This window comes from Acomys minous, assembly GCF_964271855.1.
Source record: "Acomys minous genome assembly, chromosome: 9".
In the NCBI taxonomy this organism is placed as follows: Eukaryota; Metazoa; Chordata; class Mammalia; order Rodentia; family Muridae; genus Acomys; species Acomys minous.
In genome coordinates, this window is record NC_140490.1 from 2,816,457 (window position 1) to 2,839,037 (window position 22,581).

At 43.7% G+C, this 22,581-nt stretch overlaps 1 protein-coding gene across 5 annotated transcripts; it reads left to right on the plus strand.

The window, feature by feature from the left end:
• The first annotated feature begins 2,898 nt into the window (after window positions 1-2,898).
• GNPNAT1 (glucosamine-phosphate N-acetyltransferase 1) lies at window positions 2,899-22,286 on the plus strand. 5 transcript variants are annotated; one of them, XM_084795857.1, is made up of 7 exons: window positions 2,925-3,061; window positions 9,563-9,621; window positions 13,806-13,973; window positions 15,399-15,461; window positions 17,361-17,488; window positions 18,537-18,598; window positions 21,092-22,286. In XM_084795857.1, exons 2-7 carry the CDS (start codon window positions 9,570-9,572, stop codon window positions 21,237-21,239), a joined length of 621 nt encoding a protein of 206 aa, XP_084651983.1. In that variant the 5' UTR covers window positions 2,925-3,061; window positions 9,563-9,569; the 3' UTR covers window positions 21,240-22,286. The 5 variants fall into 5 exon arrangements, with proteins under 5 accessions (XP_084651984.1, XP_084651983.1, XP_084651987.1 ...); XM_084795858.1 differs by lacking the exon at window positions 15,399-15,461 and having other exon boundaries at window positions 2,899-3,061; XM_084795861.1 differs by lacking the exons at window positions 2,925-3,061; window positions 9,563-9,621 and adding an exon at window positions 9,765-10,000.
• Window positions 22,287-22,581: the final 295 nt, after the last annotated feature.

Here is a 22,581-nt window from a genome sequence, read left to right on the forward strand (position 1 = left end):
AGCAATAGCTGTTGGGAGACATTGGATTGTGGGACAAACTGCTGAATTAAACCAGTCTGTATATTTTAAGGATGTGTTAACTTCAGAAAGGACGGCAGGACATGTGTTACATTGGCCGAGAAGTTATGCCTTTGTTTCCACAGGAAATGAAAAGCTGTGGATTTCTTCAAAATTAATAAAGATTAGAATTGGCCAGAGACGACCTTCTGAAACTCTTGGCTGCGGACATGAAAAAACCAAGAACCACAAAACAAGTGAAGTGCATGCTGATTCCTGTACATGGGAATATGTAGTGGATGGAAACAGGTTTTTGTTTTGGGATGCAAAACAGACTTGTGTGAGGGTGTGCGGAGTTTGTCTGCTGGAAACAGACTTATGAGGGAGCTCTCGGTTTGTCCACTAGAAGAGGCACTGCCCCTTGCGAGGGCATGGTCTTTGCCAGCTGATAAACATCCTAGTGTGGACTCTGAGGATATATACATGCCCAAAACAAGAGGCTGGGCTCTTTGGTCTTGTCATTGTTTGGCTGTTCATCACTCGGTTCTGAGACATCCCTAGAGAGAAACGCTCTGGAGAAAGCTTTGAGGATCCGGGTTCTGGCTGCTGCGGTGTGGGTTCCTTTCTCCAGATAACCGACCACACTAGTATAAAATAAAGACAGTCAAGAATCAAAGAACTAGATTTTTTTTTTTGGTTTTTTGGTTTTTTGGTTTTTTTGGTTTTTTTGAGACAGGGTCCTAGACTCAATTTGTAGACCAGGCTGGCCTCGAACTCACAGCAATCTGCCTGCCTCTGCCTCCCCAGTGCTGGGATTAAAAGCATGCACCACCATGCCCGTCCCAAAGAACTAGATTTTAATTCACTAATATTAATGATAAAAGAAAGACAAAGACAGAGAACTCTGGAGAGAGAAATGGGGAGTGCGTTCCCCAAACCCTCCAAAATCTGAGTTTTTAAACCAAGCATACCTGAATAGCAGGAGACACTCCCAGGACACTTCCCGGGCTTGTCTCCAGGGCACCTTTGATATGTTTTTCTTCAAAGAGCTAGCTTTTGACCCCTTTTGTGTGGGTTAGAGTCTGTAAGGAACTATCTTTTTTTAAACACATTTGGGTCTGCTGGGTTGTTATCAGCAGGAGGGTCCGCTCACCTAAGTCCCAGCACTGAGCACTAAGGAGGGAGCAGCTCCCCACCTGCAGACAAGGGCCCACACTGCGCTTGCACTCCCTTTTGCTGAATTGCTGCTTTGGTGTTTCTGCTGGACTCTTGCTGACTACATCAGTGGAATTGCTCCAAGGAAGTGAGTCTAAAAGCTCTACTTCTCCTGTTCGCATTAACCTCTTTTCTCTCCTATCTAGGGTAGGTGCATTGGAAGGGAGGTATAAACATTAAAGAACCCAAATAAAGTAGGTTTGGGAAAGGTTAGAAGCCTACAGAAATAGCTCTGAGACTGGCTGAGACGTGAATAGCTATGTGTAGCCAATAAAACCTGTTAGTTACAGAATCTTCATGACTTACAATTATATGCCATCCTTTTTTTTGTTGTTTTGGTTTGTTTTTGTTTTGTTTTTTTGAGACAGAATCTCTCTGTGTTAGCCTTGGCTGTCCTATACTCTGCTTTGTAGACCAGGCTGTCCTCGAACTCACAGCGACCCGCCTGCCTCTGCCTTCCGAGTGCTGGGATTAAAGGCGTGCGCCACCACGCCTGGTTATATGCCATCCTTTTGTAGAACGTGGATGGAGATTTATATGACAATTTGGTTACACAGTTCAAATGGACTTGTAAAGTTTGATGACTGTGCCTGCTCAAGGAGGAGAGAATCATCTTTAGCTGACTTGTGCACACCACACATTTCATACACGTATTAGTGTAGTAGTGTAGATTACCTTTAGAAGTCTGTGTGTGTTCAGAGCCAAAGAACCAGATGCCAGGGAAGACAAGTATCCCAGGTGACCCAGCCTCACAGACTGCCTTAGTTGCAGTTTCCTCAAAAATCTGCATCCAGGACAACTTCAGTACTGCTAGCTAAGATGGCCCAGCCTCTCCGACTTTCCCATCTCACAGAGACTGGACAACAATGTTAAAGCTAACTCTTTTAAGTCTTGGCCAATATCCCAATTTTCTTAGGGTCCCCAGAAGCGCTGTCACCCCCAGACAGCAGGAAGCAATTTTAAGAGAACACCGCCGCCACCCCCCCCTTCCCAAGAGGCAGGATGGGCTGTTTTTGGTTGTTAGGTTGGTGGTGGATGTTTGTTGTCATTTAGGGGGATTAGTCACAAGTTGTTAATAGTCTTGGCCAGGGAGGAACTAAGTAAAGGAGACTGGATTCAGGGATCTTTCTCTCTTTTTCTTTCCTTTATCCTTCTTTCTCTCCTATCTAGTGTTAGTGGAAAGGGAGGAGCTAGGAATGACAGGATAGGAGCGTAAATTATTGAATCTACTTTTACACTAGAAAGCAACAAGACTCAAATATTTTACATTGGTATAGATTTTTGTGTATCAATACAAATTTAAGGTTATATTTTGTTACAGCATACTGTATATATGTTTTAACTCTTGTTTAAAGCATTGGGCCCATGCGACTTATTTACAAATGTAAAGTTCTAGTCCTCGAAAGTTACTTTTGCAAACTGTTTAGAATAATTAAGAAATGCAAGTTAGTAGTCAGACAATCAAACTTGTGGTCATGTTAGGTACTAGATTAGTTAATTACAGAAATAAGTTTTATTTAGCCTCCTGTAGATGCTTTCAAATTTAATCAGATAGTAAATAGCCAGAAACAAACAATGTGTATTTATTTAGATATACTGAAATAGATAGGTGTTCTTCAAACACTTCAGAGATCTACAGAATACGGCACCTAGACATGTTTTATTAATATAAAGGCATATCAGCTCCTGGCAGCTCCCCTGTTCTACTTCCAAGAAGATGATGGGCGTAGAAGACCCTCCATATGGTGTTTGCTTGAATGTGGCAAAGCTAGCCTCGCCTCAGCTGCTGTCCACGCTGTGGATGAGCAGGAAGTGGAGGAAGTCGACTGCTGAGCTTTGTCAAGACAAGGTAGGCGAGACCGTCAAATTTCCTGCTTCACACAAAGTGTGAGATATTCTGGACCTGTAGGCTGAAGACAGGTGCTCCAACATTGCCGAGGAACCTTGGGTGACTGTCCAGGCAGCCAGCTGTCTCTGTCATTTCTCTAGTTTTGGAAGCTGCTTGCTCTACACTTCCTGTTTACTCAGGTAATGTTTATCCTTCTCTGATGGGGCTGAAGACTAGATAGTTATAGTATCACATATATGCTTAAGTTGTTTAGGATTTTAGAAAATAATTTAAGGTCTAAAAGATGTTTTTAGGTTGTTAAGGCAGGTTTTGATATAAAGTGATTTAGGTACAAACCTTTGGACTCACTAAAATAGGATAGGTTGTTGAGCACTTTCTCTGAGGACACCAAATACAAATGGACTGGAGATGGTAAACGTAATTCTTACCTGGTAGTTTTCATAATTGTTGTTATTGTATATAGCTTATCGCTGTTAGAGAAAGAGCTTTTGCTGGGCTAAAAGGGGGGCCCGCTGGGATAATCTTTGTGCATTGTGTACAGCTTGTCTTCGCATTATCCAAATGCTGATTTCTGTGCCAGCCCAGAGCTGATCACAGGCAGGACTTTGGTATTGTTATTCTTACGGCTGCACCAGGTTTTGTACACCTCCCTCCAACACCGTCGGATTGGTTTAGTAAAGAGCTGAACATCCAATAGTTCAGACAGGAGAGGAAGGTGGGACATCAGGGCAGAGAGGAGAACTCTGGGAAAGAATCTCGGGTGGGGGACTTTCCAGCCAGATGTGGAGGGAAAAAAGCAGGTGCCGAGACTAAGAGACTGGCAGAACATAGATTAGTATAAACGGATTAATTTACATTATAAGAGCTAGTTGGAGCCGGGTATGGTGGTGCACACCTATAATCACAGCACTCGGGAGGCAGAGGCAGGCGGATCGCTGTGAGTTTGAGGCTAGCCTGGTCTACAAAGCAAGTCTAGGACAGCCAAGGATACACAGAGTAACCCTGTCTAGAAAAGCCAAAAAAAAAAAAAAAAAAAAAATCTTTAGTATGAGGTTGTCCTGGGCTACACAGGGAATCTGAGACCAACTTGGGCTATGTCATGATAGCGCCTCTCCTAGGACAGTTAGCTTCTCGAGTCAGCTTTTGCACCATAGGATGAAAGATGGCTGAAGAGAGATGGCTGCAGGGCAGTGCTAGGAATCTCATGTAGACAAGGAAGAGAGTCCCCCTGGGAGGAGCTTCAGAAATTGAGCTTTCCACCCAAGAGAACCCGCAGGCTTCCTTTATTAGTCTGTGTTTTCTCCTTTGGCTCAAGCTTAGAAAGACTAGATCTGTGTTCTTGTGAATCTGCTGGTAAATACAGAAGATAGGCTTTATCTCCATGTTTCAAATGAGGGGGCAAAGTGAGGTTCAGAGGCAGAAACTGCTTTTCTTCTCAAGGGAGTTTGAATGACCTTTGACCACCATGAGGTCATCTGTTTCCTCTGTTTGACATCAAAGTCTATCCTGCCAATGAAAACCATCCAGTCCTCAACCCTAAAACGGCCCACAGCCAGATGGTGGCTCTGTGCAGTAACTGTTCCTTCCTCATACAAACAGATCCTAACTAGGGTAAACTGTGTAATGAAAACAGAACAGGATTTTAGTGTTACTGACGTCATGAAGTTCAACCTGTCTGTATCACTCTCACATTCTCCACCCCCGTCATGCTGGGGACGGAGCCAGGCCCACATCCATGCGCCTCAGCAAGAAGAGTGTTTTTGTTGAGTAACTAACGGGTGACATACATGTCTGTGACAAGAGTTCTTCCTCATTAAGTGACCAGCTTGTCACCATTTCCCTTGAGCACTGAGGCACTCTAAAGGAATGCTCTTTCTGTGACACTCCTTGTGCATCTGGGGCGTCTCCACAGGATAGCCCCACGAGAGCTGAGCGAACGCTTGGGGCTCTGCCCAGGCTGACTTCATTCTCTCCCTCAGTCATCAGCATCTGGCTTTTGAGACTCTTAGTCATTTTAGCCAAAACATGATGGACGTTACCAAAATGTTTGTGTGATATAGCTGATTTCTATGACGACAGAAATCAAATAATAAAAGAAAGATTTTTAAGTAGAAGAATCATAAATACGTGAGTAAGAGAGTTTTCTGTTCAAAGTGTCCAATAACTTGAGAGATCACCTCAAGGAAGCAGCTGTTTAAACCCCTTGTGTTTATGTTTTGTTTGTTTTGGTTTTTTGGGTTTTTTGAGACAGGGTTTCTCTATGTAGCCTTGACTGTCCTGGACTCACTTTGTAGACCAGGCTGGTCTCAAACTCACAGCAATCCACCTGCCTCTGTCTCCTGAGTGTTGGGATTAAAGGCGTGCGCCACCACTGCCCGGCTTATAACTCACTGCTTATAAATATAAATGTGTTTAACAAGAATAAATTAATAAAAACAATAAATAAAAAATATAAATGTGTGTGTATGTATGTATGTATGTATGTATGTATGTATTACACACACACAAACACACACATACACACATGTTTTTCGAGACAGGGTTTCTTCGTGTAGCCCTGGCTGTCCTGGAACACTCTTTGTAGACCCAGCTGCCCTCAAACTCAGAGATCTACCTTCCTCTGCCTCCTAAGTACTGGGATTAAAGGCTTGCAACACCACCACACAGCATATAAATGTATTCTTTTTTAGGGGGGATGGTTGAGACAGGGTTTCCTTGTGTAGCCTTGGCTGTTCTGGACTTGCTTTGTAGACCAGGCTGGCCTCAAACTCATAGTGATCCGCCTGCCTCTGCCTCCCAAGTGCTGCAGTTAAAGGTGTGCACCACCACGCCCAGCTACACAGTAAAGTCTTATCAGACTCAGCAGGAGGACCCAAGTGTGGATCCCTAGCACCCACTGAAGGAACCATGCATGGCAATGAGCATCTGGAATCCAGGGCTGGGAGGCAGAACCAGGTGGGTCCTCAGAGCCCACTGGCCTATCCAATCACTGAGTTCCAGGTCCAGTGAGACCCTGTCTCAAAAAATAAGGTAGAGGTCATTGAGTAAGACATCTGCTGTCAACCCATGCTCTCTGTACATAGAGACACCTGTGCATAGTCACATGCAACACACACACACACACACATACACACACACACACACACACACACACACACGAGGGGGGGGACTCAGCTTGGTATGAGTTTCTGAAATGAAGTCAGGCATGGTGGCATATGACTGTGATCCCAGGACCAGCCTGGGCTAAATAGCAAGCTCCAGAGCAGTCAGAGCTATATTATTTATTTATTTATTTATTTATTTATTTATTTATTATTTTTCGGTTTTGGTCTTTCAAGACAGGGTTTCTTTGTGTAGCCCTTGCTGTCTTGGCAATCACTATGTAGACCAGACTGGCCTCAAACCTGGAGATCTGCCTGTCTCTGCCTCCCAAGTGCTGGGATTAAAAGTGTGCACTACCAACAACCAGCAGCAAGTCCTTACTTAAAACAAACAGAGTAGAAGCCAAGTGGTAGCGTACACCTTTAATCCCAGCACTTGAGAGGCAGAGACAGAGGTAGGTGGATCTCTGAGTTTAAGGCCAGCCTGCTCTACCAAGTCAGTTGCAGGACAGCCAGGGCTAAACAGAGAAACGTTGTCTGGAAAAACCAACAAAACAAAATAAACCCAAACAACCAAAATAATTAGAAGACATGAATATTTGCAACAAAGTCATCAAGGGGCTGGAGAGATAGCTCAGCAGCTAGGAGCACTGGCTGTTCTTCCAAAGGACTCAGGTTCAACTCCCAGCATGACATGGCAGCTCACAACCATCTGTAACTCCAGTCCCAGGGGACCCAGGCCCTCCTCTGGCTTCTGTAGGGACCAGGCATGCCATGCACCATGGACATGCTGGCAGGCAGAACGGTCATACACATGAAATAAAGATAAATAAGCAAAACAATCAATACAGTTTAACTTCTCTATATTTTTATAGAGAATTCATTATATATTGAACCACTTTATTTTTTATTTTTATTTTTTAAAAGATTTATTAGTGTATGAATGACCTATATGCATGTACACCTGCATGCCAGAAGAGGGCACCAGATCCCACTATAGTTGGGTGTGAGCCATCATGTGGTTGATGGGAATTGAACTCAGGACCTTCGGGAGAGCAGACAGTGCTCTTAACCACTGAGCCATCTCTCCAGCCCCATATATTTAACCACTTTAAAGGATATTATAGAAATATACCATTTTTTAAAAAGTGGATTAAGAATATAGCAAATAGCTGGGTGTGGTGGTGCATACCTGTAATCCCAGCACTCAGAGATGCAGAGGCAGGCAGATCTTTGTTAGTTTGAGGCCAGCCTGGTCTACAAAGCAAGTCTGGGACAGCCAAGGCTACACAGAGAAACCCTGCCACAAAACAAAACCAACCAAACAAACACATATATACATAATAATTCGAAAGCTAATTCCAGCATATATATATAATAAGTATGTTCTGAAAAGCAGCAAGAGTGGATGCCAGCTAGTAAGAATTAGAGAAACAAACAAAGTATTGTTTCTGGGGAGATCAGCTGATTAAAAAAATCAGAGAGGTTTAGCTGGGCTTTAGTCCCAGCATGCATGGGAGACAGATGCAGGCAGATCTCAGAGTATGAGGCCAGCCTGGTCTATAAAACGAGTCCCAGGACAGCCAGGAATACAAGGGAAATCTTGTCTTGGAAAAACAACAAAAAGATAACATTTTATAGATGTTATTTATTTATTTATTTATTTTGGTTTTTCATGACAGAGTCTCTCTATGTAGCCCAGGATGTCCTGGAACTCATTTTGTAGACCAGGCTGGTCTTGAACTCACAGAGGTCCACCTGCTTCTGCCTCCTTAGTGCTGGGATTAGAGGTGTGCACTCCTACAACTGGCCTTTTCTTATTATTTTTTTAAAAAAAACTAAAACATTTATCACCTCCTAATAGAAAATAACTTAGAAAGTGTTCTGTTTCTGATCTTTTCACAGTCAAACAAAGCCTATGAAGAAAAACCTTAGCTATTTATTTTTTTTATTTTTATTTTTTTACATTATCCCAGTGACACTTGACTACAGGGAGAGAGAACTCCACAAGTAGCCGCAGGGTAAACGGCCTCATGTCCATGGTGTGTTGCGAGTTTGGAAAAAAATGAGAAACCTTGGCACACAGTTTACATGTATTGTATCATCCTGAGTAAAGGAGGCAGGGGATTGATTGTAAAAGACGCGGCAAGCTATGCATTCGGCAGCAAGCTAGTAGTTTTAGGCAAGGCTGTAGTTACTACTTATGGCCAGTCAATCGTGAGGGGAACATTAACCTTGGGTTAAATCAGCAAAAGTCTGCCTGCAGTTTTTCTAGCCTCTTTTCATTAAAGACATCATGTATTTCAAAGTCTTTTTAATGCCTGGGTGGCCTGGGCCCCTGTGGTGTTGCGTGGAGAAATTATGCTGCCATTCTGGGAAAGAAGTGCAGTTAGTTGAAGAAACAAAGTTTTGTTGCACTGGAATTTGGGTAGATGTTTGTTGTTTTACCATACTGTAGTTTATTCTGTGCACACACAAATACATGTACAAACACTAGCATTTTAAGCACATATTACAGGCCAGGAGATACGTTAAATGTTTCACATGTACTATTTTATTAAGCCCTCACAGTGTCAGATGAGGCGCCAGATACCTCACCAGATAAGGAAGCTATGCCACCTAAACAAATTTGTTCACAAGCTAAATGGAAACTCAAGCAATCTGAAGAAATGTCTACCAAGCTATTAACATAATCTTAAGTCTGCAGGTGGAGTTATACGGAGAGATTACTTTTTATTCTGTATTTCTTTAATGTTTCAAGTTTTAAAATAAGCAATATAATGTGGTGAGCAATTTAAAAACTTAAATACCTGAAGTGGTCTGTTGGTATGTTCAAGACATTTCCTCTCATGTCTTGGAACTCATGACATAGAGCAGGCTGGCCTCAAACTCACAGAGATTCTCAATGCCTCTGCCTCTCTAGTGCTGGATTGAAAGGCGTGCACCCCCATGCCAGCTATTTCTTTTCTTTTCTTTTCTTTTTTCCTAAGAGAGGGGGCAGGCTCTGAGAGGCAGAGGCAGAAGCAGAGGCAGGTAGATCTCTCTGAGTTGGAGACCAGCCTGGTCTACAAAGTGAGTCTAGGACAGCTAAGGCCACTGAGAAACCCTGCCTCAAAAACAGAACAAAACAAGAAAGGAAGAAAGAAAGACAGACAGAGGGAAAGCAAGAGAAAGGAGGAGAACTAAAAGAACAGTTCAGACGGAGGAAGATGAGTGGCTCCAGCTGAGTTTCTAGAAGACAGGAACACAGCCGTGTCTCAGACATTTGGGAGTCAGAGGCCATAATCACCAGCGAGTAACTCAAGTCCTGATTAAGTAAGGGGCCTTAGAGCTCCGAGAATCAGAGACCCACCCTCGTCATGGCAATACCCTGCTTACACTCCTACGAATTTATTTTCAGGTAAGGCATGAGAATGGCAGTGGCACATGGGGCCAGCGAGCAAGAGCCACGCCTGGAAGGTAAACTGGTGAAGCAAGCCTTGCCCCTGGTCCTTGCCCTGTGTCCTGGAGTTACCTAGAGGTTCCAGAAGCCCCGCCCCGCCCCGCCCCATCCCGTTTGTTCCCCGGAGCCCCGCCCTTCCCGAAGCCCCGCCCCTCCGAGCTCCGCTTGCCCTCCGGAGCCCCGGGGCGGCGTGCGTGGCTGGGCCCCCGCGTGCGCAGCGGTGCTGGAGGGCGGGGCAGGGCGGAGGCGTTGGCCTGGCCACGTTAGGCCCGGCGGTTCCGGCTGCGGCGCTGGGGGTGCAGGAGGAGGTGGGGCTGGAGCTGCAGCCGGATCCGGATGCGGCGCTGTGACCGGCCGGGAGACTGACGCGCCGGTAGGGGAGCGTGGACTGCTCGGGTGCGGTGGCGCGGTGAGGCGGCCTGGGGCTGGGACGCGAGGCCGGGCGGGCGTGATCACCGGGAGGCTGCGGATCGCGGAGGCCCGGACGCCCCTGCCCAGGAGCAGGGCAGCTGAACATGGTGCCCGGTGGTCCGCTCGTCCAGAGCCTTGGAGGGCCTAGGGACCACAGTGTCCGTGAGCGTGGGACGGTCCTCATGCTGTCTGCTGGGGTCTCCGTGAAAGGGCGGGAACCTTGGCTTTCCTTTCACCGGTCCAGCGGTCAGAGGCGCTGAAGGCGCGCTCTGCCTCTAAAGAGCCCCACCTGCGCAGAATGTATAAAACCTGGGGTGAGGGGACCTGGAACCTGAGTCCCTAGAAACGCCGACTGTGTGATTTCTATTGTATGTTTATGTAAGGCAAACATGAAATGTCGACTGTCGGGATAACTGCCCCGAATTAATCCAAGTGTGGGGTCTCAAGAAATTCTTATATTTTAAAGGCAGGATTCGTACAGTTGAAACGGATATCATGATGCAAATATTGTCATCTGCTGACTTTTTTTTTTTTTTTTTTTGCCTGTAGAGCTCAGCGGGAAAATGAGAGGCTCCTTATCACAGGCCACTCATTTGATCTTGCATTATTACCTTTAGTAGTCTAACCTTGGGAGCTCCGCGTTCCAACTATCCAACTAGACTGGGGATAGTCAGACGGTGTAGATCAAGTTACACTTCTATCTAGCTACCTACCTGTCACCTAACACAGCAATTTTGATTTGGCTGGAGATCATGTGTAGAAAATTTCCCTACTTGTTGCTTCCTTGTTTTTCGAGAAGCAGCTGCATCCCCATGTGTATCCCATCTCTTTAAGAGGCTGGAAAACCAAACTTGGTGTATGGCTTATATGTTCTTCAATGTGATTGCTGGATATACCTCATTCATTATTCACTGACTAGAGGTTTCCTGGGCTTGGGGCCTGGGCAACACACATGCCTTGTAGGCAGATGCTAATTTAGCAGTTAAACCCACAGGATGGGGAAAGGTGCCTTGAGTTAAACATTTACGTTTCACATATTCTAGTCACATAACTGAACTTTTAGAAAGTTGCTGGTGATGACCTTTAAGTGCTGCAGAAGGAAGGATTGCTTTGAAAGACAGAGCCTGGGTAGCTGGGCCTGGCCTTGAACTTGACGCATCCAGTGTGGGGTGGGGGTGCAGTGGGTGGGGTGGACCTTATTTCCATAATTAGTTTGTGTGTGGGTGTGTGTGTGATAGATGTGACTGACTGGGTGGCCTGCTGGCCTTGTTTGTGCCTTGGCCTGCCTAGCACTGGATCACAGGTTTCTGCCACCTCGCCTAAATTTTTATTAGCTTGTAATGAGGCATGACCTCTGTCAGCACCATAAATCATATCTTTATGACTAGGAAGGTAGGCTTGTTCCCTTTTGGTTTTATAAATATTATTTTAAAAGACTCTTAATTAGATCCTTTGTGTTTAGCCAGACAGATGCCTGTCCTCGTCTGTTTAGTAATTAATGCTAGAAACTTATCTAAAGTTGCTTAAGGAGTCCAGTGTGGCAGGCGGGGAGGACACACCTGTACTCAGCATGGGGACAGGGACACAGGAGAATCCAGAGCTGAGGGTAGGCTTGGGAGGTGGCAGTGCAAGGCCGAGGGCAGACCCATGTAAAGGAGTAAGGTGGCTTGGTGGTCCACTTGTAACCCACCATCAGGAGACAGACAAGTCCTTTGAGTAAACTGGCTGTTCATACAAACCTAGAAAGTGAGCTTAGGGTTTGGGGCGAAACTGCTTTCAGTATATAAAGTGTAGCGTGATCAAGGAAGACACTTGATGTCAACCTGGGGTCTCCACAACTCAAGGTGCACACGTGTACACATACATGCAAACATACCCACATAAATGTACACATAAAGTAGAAAGAGGCCAATCCAAGCCACATAAAACCCTGCTCCTAGAAAGTGATGATCCTTTATTCGTTTAGTTCTTTTTTCCTTCATTATGTATGTGGCTTCCTTGTGAATAATGCACTTCCTCATACTCTCGGACATGGGTGGCTGACCAGTGGAACATACCAATCACAGGTGGCCTTTTTTCTGCTTGCCCCTTGAGTTCTGACCTTTGCCAGAGGATGGCTTATCTAAAACGGCTGTTTCAGCGTGGGTTGTAGACTAGCCTAGTTAGCAATGGGTAAAGGGGGGCGGTGGGGGAAGGGGCACAGCTCTCCGGCCTTCCCTGGGCAGGCCCCTTCCCCTGAAAATCTCCACGTGTGTGGTTCCCTGGAAGCTCTGCAGGTTAGTGAAGGTGCAGCTCCATCTGGGAACCCTTCAGGGTTCTCTTGTGAACTGATTATTTATACCCCATGAGTTCTTTAAAAGCCTTTAAGGATTTCATATCCGTCACATCTTGCTTGCCCTTTCCGAACATCCTAGTTGGGAAAATAGGTGTTACTGTTTGAAGAGTGGGTTCAGGTGAACCCAAATGTAGCTGCCTGTTTTGTAAACAGTTCATTAAAGCAACATGATAGTCTTTTCTTGGTACCTGGAAAATGGGTTCTTATTTCTACCCAGAATGTTTTTATACATTTTTGATTAGTCTGATATTCTCATTTCCAAAATTGAGATTCCAAGTGGTGTTTTAATTTTTTAACTTTCATACAACAATCAAGTATAGGGATTCAGCTAAATTAGCTTAGTAGTTAAAGAGATGACGTCATTCTGCCTAGCAGAATCAATGATGTGACCTGTGGTAACGTGCACAATGAAAATGCAGTGCTCACTATTAAGAAATTGCTAGAATTTCAGAGTGTTAAGCCACGCTGCCTTGTTATCCTCGTTGGCCTGGAGCCTTGAGCCAGTTCCTTTGTCTACTTCTAGTCTGTAAGGTAGGGACGAATCACGACACGTCTTTTATTGCTTGTGGAACTAACCAGTAGAACATAGGCTATGATCAGTCACAGAAGAGGACCATCTAGTTAAAGAAATGTACAGGAAACTAAAAACTACTAGTAATGGGTTTAAATTATTTATGACTTAAACTTTTTTTTTTTTTTTGAGATAGGGCTTCCTATCACATTGATCATATGTGTGTTTTAAGACAGTATTCCACAGTGTAACCCAGGCTGGCCTAAAACACGTCTTCCCTGGGTGCCTCAAGTTCTGGGATCACCACCATGTCTGGTGCACAGCATGAAAACAAGACTGCTTAGAAGCAGCTAACATGGGTTTTTAGAAAACCTGCCATGAAAACAAAACCAGTCTCTCTCGTAGCTAAGATCAAATACTACTGTGAATGCTGAGAATAGTGACGTAATCTGCGAAAGCCCAGATGTCTTGTCTGTGGGTCATACAAAGCAAGCACGCTACGTTCACGTGTTCAGGTTCGGTTGAGCCTTCAGTGACGTGGGCACCAAACCATTTCTGAGCCTTCAGTGACAGGGACACCAAGTCATTTCTGAGCCTTCAGTGATGGGGACACCAAGTCATTTCTGAGCCCGCTACTGAAGTGCACGGTTATGACTGTAACACGAGTACCCACAGGTGTCAGGGTACAGCTGGTACCACCAGCCCACAAGGACAAGACCTCTCCATACCCTGCTAGAGAATGTCATTTTAAAGTTTTATTTTTGTTTAACTTGTTAATTTTACCACTCAACACAACCTCCATCTGTTAGTAAAAATGTTTACAGTTAGAGGTTGTACGTAGCTAAAGTAAAATAGCTCAAATGTTGAAATTAAGTTTCACATGAAGCACATTTTTTCTTTTATTAATAAATAAGGCCTATCAACTTTTAAACTTTTACTTTTAGGCTTTACTGGAAAGATGAAACCTGATGAAACGCCTATGTTTGACCCAAGCCTGCTCAGAGATGTCGACTGGAGTGAAAATACAGTCACGTTTTCTCCAGCCATTTCCCCAACGCATCCTGGAGAAGGCTTGGTTTTGCGGCCTCTTTGTACTGCCGACTTGAATAAAGGTATGAGCCCAACTTTAGCTTGCAAACCCTGGCTAGAATTTGTTGCTTTTGGGCTGGGCGTGGTGACGCACGCCTTTAATCCCAGCACTCGGGAGGCAGAGGCAGGCAGATCGCTGAATTCGAGGCCAGCCTGGTCTACAAAGCGAGTCCAGGACAGCCAGGGCTACACAGAGAAACCCTGTTTTGAAAAACATAACAACAGCAGCAAAAAAAGTTGCTTTCTTCATAAGCCTGATGCTGACTTACAATAGCACTTGATTTCTGTACTTGGTGACTGCAGCACCCAACTGTAACAGGCATGTACTAGGGCCAACCAAATATTACTATGATGCACTTAAACACAACAGTACTCCTTCTAAAAGGATGTCTCTAAAACAAAAATGAAGTTCCAATGTAAACACACGGGAGAGTTTCCTCCAAGAAGTTAGACAGGCAGAAATAACGGTCCTTGGAAAAATTGAAGGGATTTTATTTAGTCCAATGTAATTTTTTAATATCCAAAATAATTTTCTGAAACTTTGATAATAAAAATCAACATTTTACCTCACTATATTCTTCTAGGTATTTGAAGAAAATAACTGGTCAGAATTACTGCATGTAGAAAAACTAAGACTCAAAGTTCTAGCTGGGCGTGGTGGCCACGCCTGTAATCCCAGCACTCGGGAGGCAGAGGCAGGCGGGTCGCTGTGAGTTCGAGGCCAGCCTGGTCTACCAAGTGAGTCCAGGACAGCCAAGGCTAACACAGAGAGACATTGTCTCGAAAAACAAAACAAAAAACCAAAACGACTCAAAGTTCTAAATGCAGGTTAGCAGCTAGTGTGTTTGAGACAGGATCTTTGTAGCGTTGGCTGTCCTGGAACTCACAGAGATCCACCTGCCTCCTTAGTGCTGGGACTTTTAAAGGTCTGTGTCATCATGCCTGGCAGCATTAACATTGGTGAAATTAGAAACTCAAACAACTTATCTCAACAGTGTTCTATGCATCTGGTGGAGGTGAGACTCTTGCTCCTTAAACATGTATTAGGAAAATGTGATACCCCTTACATAAACTTAAACAGCACTTAATATACATACTGGTTCTATAATTACTGATATGGGGTCTGCGCTACCTGAAAAGTGTATGCAGGAAATGTTGAAGGCTGTCATTTGCTATTCTGATTATAAAAAGAGTAGACTGCAGTTTAAAGATTTAAAATATGGCAATACTTGTATGAAAAATGTCTTATGTATACAGGACGATGTACAATGAATGCACACAACAGAATCTGCTGGGGATTGGCTTGTTTTGTTTAAAGATGATAATGAAACATAATTGTGGAGTTGTGAAAAAGTAATTTCCTTTAACCTACTCAGTGAACATTTTTCTGCTTTCCACATTTTAATCTTTCTTTTTCGTTTCTTCTGACTTGAAATGTTTTAAACTAGGTTTTTTTAAGGTACTGGGTCAGTTGACGGAGACTGGTGTCGTCAGCCCTGAGCAGTTCATGAGTAAGTACCACGGGTACCTGCTCTGATCACATACAACTGTTGAGAACTCAAATAGCTGGAAGTCATGAACTAGCCACCTCACTACACAGTAACTTAGTGTTCACAGTTATTTTCCCTTTGTTGTAGTATAACCTGTGTGGTTATGCTGAGCACAGAAACTTCATTACCAAATTAAAGTTTATGTTCCTATTCTGTTTTGGGGTGGTGGTTGTTTTGAGACAGGGTTTCTCTGTGTAGCCCTGGCTGTCCTGGGCTCACCTCCTGCCTCCTGAGTGCTAGGATTACAGGCTAGCGCCGCCAGCCCGGCTCCTACTCTATTTTTGTTCTTTTTTTGGTTTTTTGTTTGTTTTTTCAAGACAGGGTTTCTCTGTGTAGCCTTGGCCGTCCTGGTCTAGCTTTGTAGACCAGGCTGGCCTCGAACTCAAAGATCCACCTGCCTCTGCTGGGATTAAAGGCGTGTGCCATCACACCGGCCTTCTTTTGTTCTTAATCATTGATTTTCTTTTATGTTGAATTTTGAGGTTATTCTAACAGTCCCCTCCCCCTTCTGAGACAAGAGAAAATGGGTTTCCAGAAAGAACCAGATGACGGCTAGTTACCGGCAGGAAAGCATGGAGCCGCCTTAGGTTAGCCAGTGCCCTCACTGCCCTTCTCATCTCCTGTTAGTTCATTTCCTTTAGCAGGTACTTCTCCAGCCAGGCTGAGAATGACGAGTAATACTCTATAGTTCTGTTTATTTTCCTTCATTGGATTTTTTTTTTCCTACTTCAGATCTATATAGAGTGAGACTTAGGAAAAAACAATACCTGAGAGTTACAGAACTTGGCTCCTTTTTCTTTTCCTCTGCATGCATATCAGATTAGATGAAAAAGTGTAGCTTTTCCCAGCTATATAAAGTGCCAAACATTACTGGAGGGAACATAGCTTTGCTTTTGTTGTATGACTCTGGAAAAAGTACTTAAGTGGGACCTTATCTCTCATCTTTGTCAGGTGCTTTCATAGCAAACAAAGAGCTTATTTCTAAAAGAACAAATATGTAATAATGAAACATTAGAAAAACAAACAAAACTTTTGTCAAAATATTTTTAAACTAAGGCTATGAATTGTAGATATGCTTATAAAAACATGTAGTTTTTGGCTGGGCAGTGGTGGCCTACGCCTTTAATCCCAGCACTTGGGAGACAGGGGGATCTCTGATTTGAGGCCAGCCTGGTCTACAAAGTGAGTCCAGGACAGTCAGGGCTACAGAGACCTGTCTAAAAAAACCAAAAACAAATAACACCCTACAGTTGTTGTTTTTGAGTACCTAGTGTGTGTTCATTTTGAATAAATGTAAATTAAGTAGGAAGATACTGACATTTTAATTAGTCACAGACATGGCAGCATGTCCACTTAATCTGTAATACTTTGTTCATATTTAAAAACAAAACAAAGTTCTTGAGTGTTACTTGCTAGCAGACTGACAGCACTCTACTCCTGGGTCATATCCCGTACCATACTGTACTACCATGACTTTAAGGTGTGGCCCACTCAATGCTGACTATTGGTATTTCAACTCCTTGATGTTTTAAATAATGTAGCATTTTTAGAATTAGAAACTAGCTGGTTGTAGTGGTGCACATCCTTAATCCCAGAGCTTAGGGGGCAGTGATAGGCAGATCTCTGTGAGTTCAAGACCAGTCTGATCTACAGAGCAACAGAATAGGCTGTTCCAGGACAGCCAGAGCAACACAGTAACGTAGGATGGATGGATTATCCTGAATCTACTTCACTGACTAGAAACTAAAACACTGTGGCAAAATAGCTTTAGCTTCAAAGATGAAGTCAGGTAAGCCTGGTGCTTTCTTGAATTCAGTCAGGTACAGTTGCCTACCGTCTAACGCTCTTGAATCTCCACAGAATCTTTTGAGCATATGAAGAAGTCTGGGGATTACTACGTCACAGTGGTGGAAGATGTGACCCTAGGGCAAATTGTTGCCACAGCGACTCTGATAATAGAACATAAATTTATCCACTCATGTGCTAAGGTATGTGCTCACATTAGTGCCTGTGAGGAAAGTGCACAGATACATGTTTTCTAATGAAACTAACTTGAAAGCTTCATTAGGAAAATCAATTTCCCCCCAATTGTTCATTGCTTCTTAGGGAGTCCTTAGCAGAAGACACTTTTCTGAGGTTTCTGCAAGTTACAATCCAGTGACAGTGAGATAGAGGAGCCAGCAGATGGCTCAAGGGGTAAAAAAGTGTTTGCCCCAAGCCCGCTCACCCTGGCCCTGGAACCCACGTCGTGGAGGGAGAGAACTGTCGCAAGTGTAGCCTGAACTCCAACACCACCCCGAGCCATTCACACACTCAGACACACACGCTCACTGTCCTTCTGCATACAGGAAAAAGGAGCGTTTAGAAATTACTCTGGAAGCTGGGCGTGGTGGCGCACGCCTTTAATCCCAGCACTCGGGAGGCAGAGGCAGGTGGATCACTGTGAGTTCGAGACCAGCCTGGTCTACAAAGTGAGTTCAGGACAGTCAAGGCTACATAGAGAAACCCTGTCTCAAAAAAACAAAACAAAAAAAAAAAACCCCAAAAAAAAAAAAAATTACTCCGGAGCACACACCTTTAGTCCCAGCACTCAGGGAGGCAGAGACAGGCAGATTGCTGTGAGTTTGAGGCCAGCCTGGTCTACAACTTTTAAGTCTAGGATAACCAGGGCTATACAGAGAAACCCTGTCTCAAGAGAGAGCGAGAGGGGAAGGAGGGAGGGAGGGGACAGAGAACCAAAATTACTCTGTTGGTTACGAGTTTTGGTTTCTGCACTTGAAATTGAGAAATGTGCTGGATGTAAATTGCTACTAAGCAACAAGTTGGAGCTACTATGTTTATGACAAGGTGACATTATGGTGACTCGGATTTGGAGCTCTACTTTAAACAGCACGGGGAAAGTTGAGGATGTAGCTAAAAACTTTTAAGGCACGGCTGGCTTTCCCATTTCCTCAACAAAAAAGTAACTAATTACCAATGGTGGCTTAGTGGAAACCAGGCTGAAGGCTCATCCTGTTCCATTGTAATTGTTTGCAGAGAGGAAGAGTGGAAGATGTTGTCGTCAGTGACGAGTGCAGAGGGAAGCAGCTCGGCAAACTGTAAGCAAGCCCACATAACCCTGGCAAACTGGGTGGTCTGTCACTTTGGATTCTTGCCAACATTTTCCTGATTTAAGTTATTTCTAACCTTCATTAATTCTGAACTCATTCTCTGTATCTTAGACTGAATTTAACAAAATACAATAGTTAGTTTTACCTCAGAGTTTGAGAATTGAAAATATTTACTGAGAGTAACATGTAATCAAACTGTGTGTGTGTGTGTGTGTGTGTGTGTGTGTGTGTGTGTGTGTTTGACTCTAATATGCTAAGCAAGTTGTTCTACCACGGGAGTTATGCTGCTAGCAGCTCCCCTCCCCCCACTTTGTTTTGTTTTTAAAGACAAGGCTTCTCTTTAGCCCTGGCTCTCTTGGAACTTGATTTGTATATGACGCTGGCCTCAGACTCACAGAAATCCTCCTGTCTCAGCCTCTCGAGTGGTTGAGAACAGGCCTGGCTTATGGAAAATAACCTCTAACTTTTAATACTAGCATTCTCAGACTTGAGCAAGTTACAGTGAGTACCCAGCTTCTCTGTTAGATTAAAAACAAAGTAAGGGCCGGAGAGACGGCTCAGAGGTGTGCGCCATGCCTGGTGGCGCACACCTTTAATCCCAGCAGTCGGGAGGCAGAGGCTGACGATCACTGTTGACTTCAAGGCCAGCCTGGTCTACAAAGAGAGTCTAGGACAGTCAAGGCTATCACAAAGAAACCTTGTCTCGAAAAAAACAAACAAGAGCAGTGACTGCTCTTCCAGAGGTACTGAGTTTAATTCCCAGCAACCACCGGGTGGCTCACAACCATCTATACTAGTATCCGATGCCCTCTTCTGGACCACAGGTGCACATGCAGGCAGAGCACTGTATACATGATAAGTACATCTTAAAAAAAAAAAAAAAGCAAAGGGAATGCTTAATATTAATATTTCATAGGTTTATTGCCAATAAGTAGAACTTGCACGTCTAAATACAACCTTTGAATTTTAATGAGTGCACTCAGTAGGTCAGCATCAGGCGTGTCTCAGGTCGCACCCTACGTGTTTGGAACACTTGCCTATCTGAACTACAACAGTTTTTACTATTATGCCTAAAATTTTAGAAGACAGTTTTCTTTTTCATGAATGATAAATTATTCTTTATTCAAACATGAAAGCCACATAGCTATGAAATTGGCACACAGGAAGATGAGGTAGGAGAATCAGGTACACCCCCAGTCCTTGGAACAAAGATATTTTGATGTTTTTGGAGTAAGGTCTCACGTTGCTATAAAGTAAAAGACCACCTTAATTCCACATCCTCCTGCTTTCATTTCACCTCTTAGGTACTTTTACAGGTCTGTCACCACAGCTAGTCAGACCTTGCATAAAAATAACATGGGCCATGGTTTTCAAATTTGAAAGTTTTTAGGGTTTTTTTTTCCCCCTTTCCCTCTGCTTTGGTTCCCCAACCCCAGTATTGGGGATTGAACCTAAATGCATGCTTGGTAAGCACACCACCACTGCTGCTTTCTCAGCCCGAGGTTTTTTTTTTTTTTGAAGCTCTCACTCTGAGCCTATGCTTGTCCTGAACATGCTGTGTAGCTCAGTTTCTTGCCTGAACTCGAGGCAGTTCTCACTTCTCAAACAATGGGATCGTAACTGTGTGTCACTATAGCTAGGATCATACATGAATACTTTTTATTTTTAATTTTTTTTTTTTTTTTTTTTTTTTGGTTTTGAGACAGGGTCTCTCTGTGTAGCCTTGGCTGTCCTGGAACTCGCTTTGTACATCAGGCTGGCCTCGAACTCACAGCAAACCACCTGCCTTTGCATCCTGAGTGCTGGGATTAAAGGCATGGGCCACCACGCCCAGCTATGAATTCTTCTTAAAGTGTTATTTCACATGTGTGGACATTTTGCGTCCATATTTATCTGTGCACTGCCTGTGTCCCCAGTGCCATCAGAAACCAGTAGTCACCAGGTGCCCCTGGACAGCAGTTATAAATGTTGTGAGCTGACACACACATGTGTCTCTGCAGGCCAGGAAGCCAGAAGAGGGCAACACATCACCTGCAACTGGAGATACAGAGTTAGTAGCCATGTGGGTGCTAGGAATTGAACCCTGGCCTCAAAGCTGCAGTGCTCCTAACTGGAGCCATATTTCCAGCCTCCCAAACACAGGTTTAGAGGTTGACGAGACGGTTGAGAGGGTGTCTGCACTTACAGTATGACCCTCAGTTTGATCCCCAGAATCCATGTACGGGAGAGAACGACCCAACTGTCCTGTGACCTCCACACTTGGGCTCCTCCTCCCATGATAAGGAGACGGTGTAGACGGGGTTATTTATTAACAGGCTGAAGGCTACTAACATGTTTGAAACAAAATAAAAATGATTCAGCAATTTAAACGCTTTATCAATGTTAATAATCTGAATATTATTGAAAAGGCCATGAGCTAAACTTATACTGAATATTCAGTATCATCAAGACTCATTCACACGTCTCTCTTCAAAATTTCAGGTTATTATCAACTCTTACTTTGCTAAGCAAGAAACTGAACTGTTACAAGACCACACTTGAATGTCTACCACACAATGTTGATTTCTACAAAAGGTTTGGCTATACAGTATCTGAGGAAAAGTACATGTGTCGGAGACAGCCGAACTAAAAACCACCATCAAGAGGTTAATGCTACAAGGTTTTACTGTTCCAGAGTTCGTTTTTCTTGCTGCAACCAAGTGAGCTCCACAACTACTAGACCGAAAAACCGCTGTAGCATGTAAGAGTAGTGACGGGAGTGGATGCCTATGGCTACTGAACATGCTTGTAGAGTACAAATGACCATACAGAGGGATGATTTTTAACCAAAGGAATATATTTTTGACTTGAATCTTTTCTTGCATTGTATTTTTCTAAAGTTTGTTTTCATTTCTTGGTAGTCAGGAATCTGGGTAGTAAGAGTTAGGTCTGCTCTGTGCTGCTCATTCTTAAATACATGTATATATACTGAATAAGGCTGTTTATCACGTAAAATTATTTTTGTCTCATACATCAAAACAGACAAAGTGCACTATTTCTCACAATACAGGGAGTTGGACACTTCTATTATTATAATCAGATACATATTTGCACATTGTTGATCTTAATACTACACATAACACCAGGCGTGGTGGCTCACGCCTTTAATCCCAGTGCTCGGGAGGCAGAGACAGGTGGATCTCCGCGAGTTCCAGGACAGCCGAGGCTACACAGAGAAACCCTATCTCAAAAAAAAAAAAAAAAAAAAAAAAAAAAAAAAACCACCACACACACAACAACAACAACAAAAAACCAAAAACAAACTTCACACAACTTGGACAGTCTTTTTAACAAGGTAAAACAGCTTAAGTAACTATTCTACTAAGTGTTTTGTATAGTCCACCTATTTCATCTGTCAAATGAAGTTAGAATAATCCAAGGGTGGACAGAGACCTAGGGTCCTTTCCATCAGTGAGTGAGCAGCTCTAGTGGAACCACGCACACCTGAAGCCTCTGCTTCATCTCTAAGGTGACGGTAGCCTTTCTACTTGATGTCATTATAATGGTACTATTATTCTGATCACTGTCCTTTTTATTTATTTTTATTTTTTAAAAGTAGAAGAATTAGACACTCTACTAATAATGGTTCTAATCTTTCGCATTCCATGGTACATTAAATTTGTTTCTATGAACAATCTCTCGGGTTAGAATCTTGTGTTTTTCTTGTTTGTTCAGGTAGGGTGACTGGAGCCCAGGCTAGCCTGGTCTCACTATGGAGTAGAAGATAGCCCTTCACGTCCACGCGTGTCCTGAGAGCTGGTGTGACAGCCTGCACCACCACAGTCAGCTTCAGTCTGTTAGGTCAAGACCTGGCTCCTAACAACCTAGTTTTATGTATTTTTCGGATTTCTTCAATTGGATTTTGGGTTTCCCTCTAGTCACTAGTGGACTTGAAACAGCTTTAACTGTGACAGGGCTTCACTAGGTTTCAG

Excerpts from the sequence above, each read along its gene's own strand:
- GNPNAT1 (XM_084795857.1), top strand. The coding sequence starts at position 9,570 with ATGAGAATGGCAGTGGCACATGGGGCCAGCGAGCAAGAGCCACGCCTG. Across the intron at positions 13,974-15,398 it reads TACTGCCGACTTGAATAAAG|GTTTTTTTAAGGTACTGGGT; the intron begins GTATGAGCCCAA and ends GTTTTAAACTAG. Across the intron at positions 15,462-17,360 it reads CAGCCCTGAGCAGTTCATGA|AATCTTTTGAGCATATGAAG; the intron begins GTAAGTACCACG and ends GAATCTCCACAG.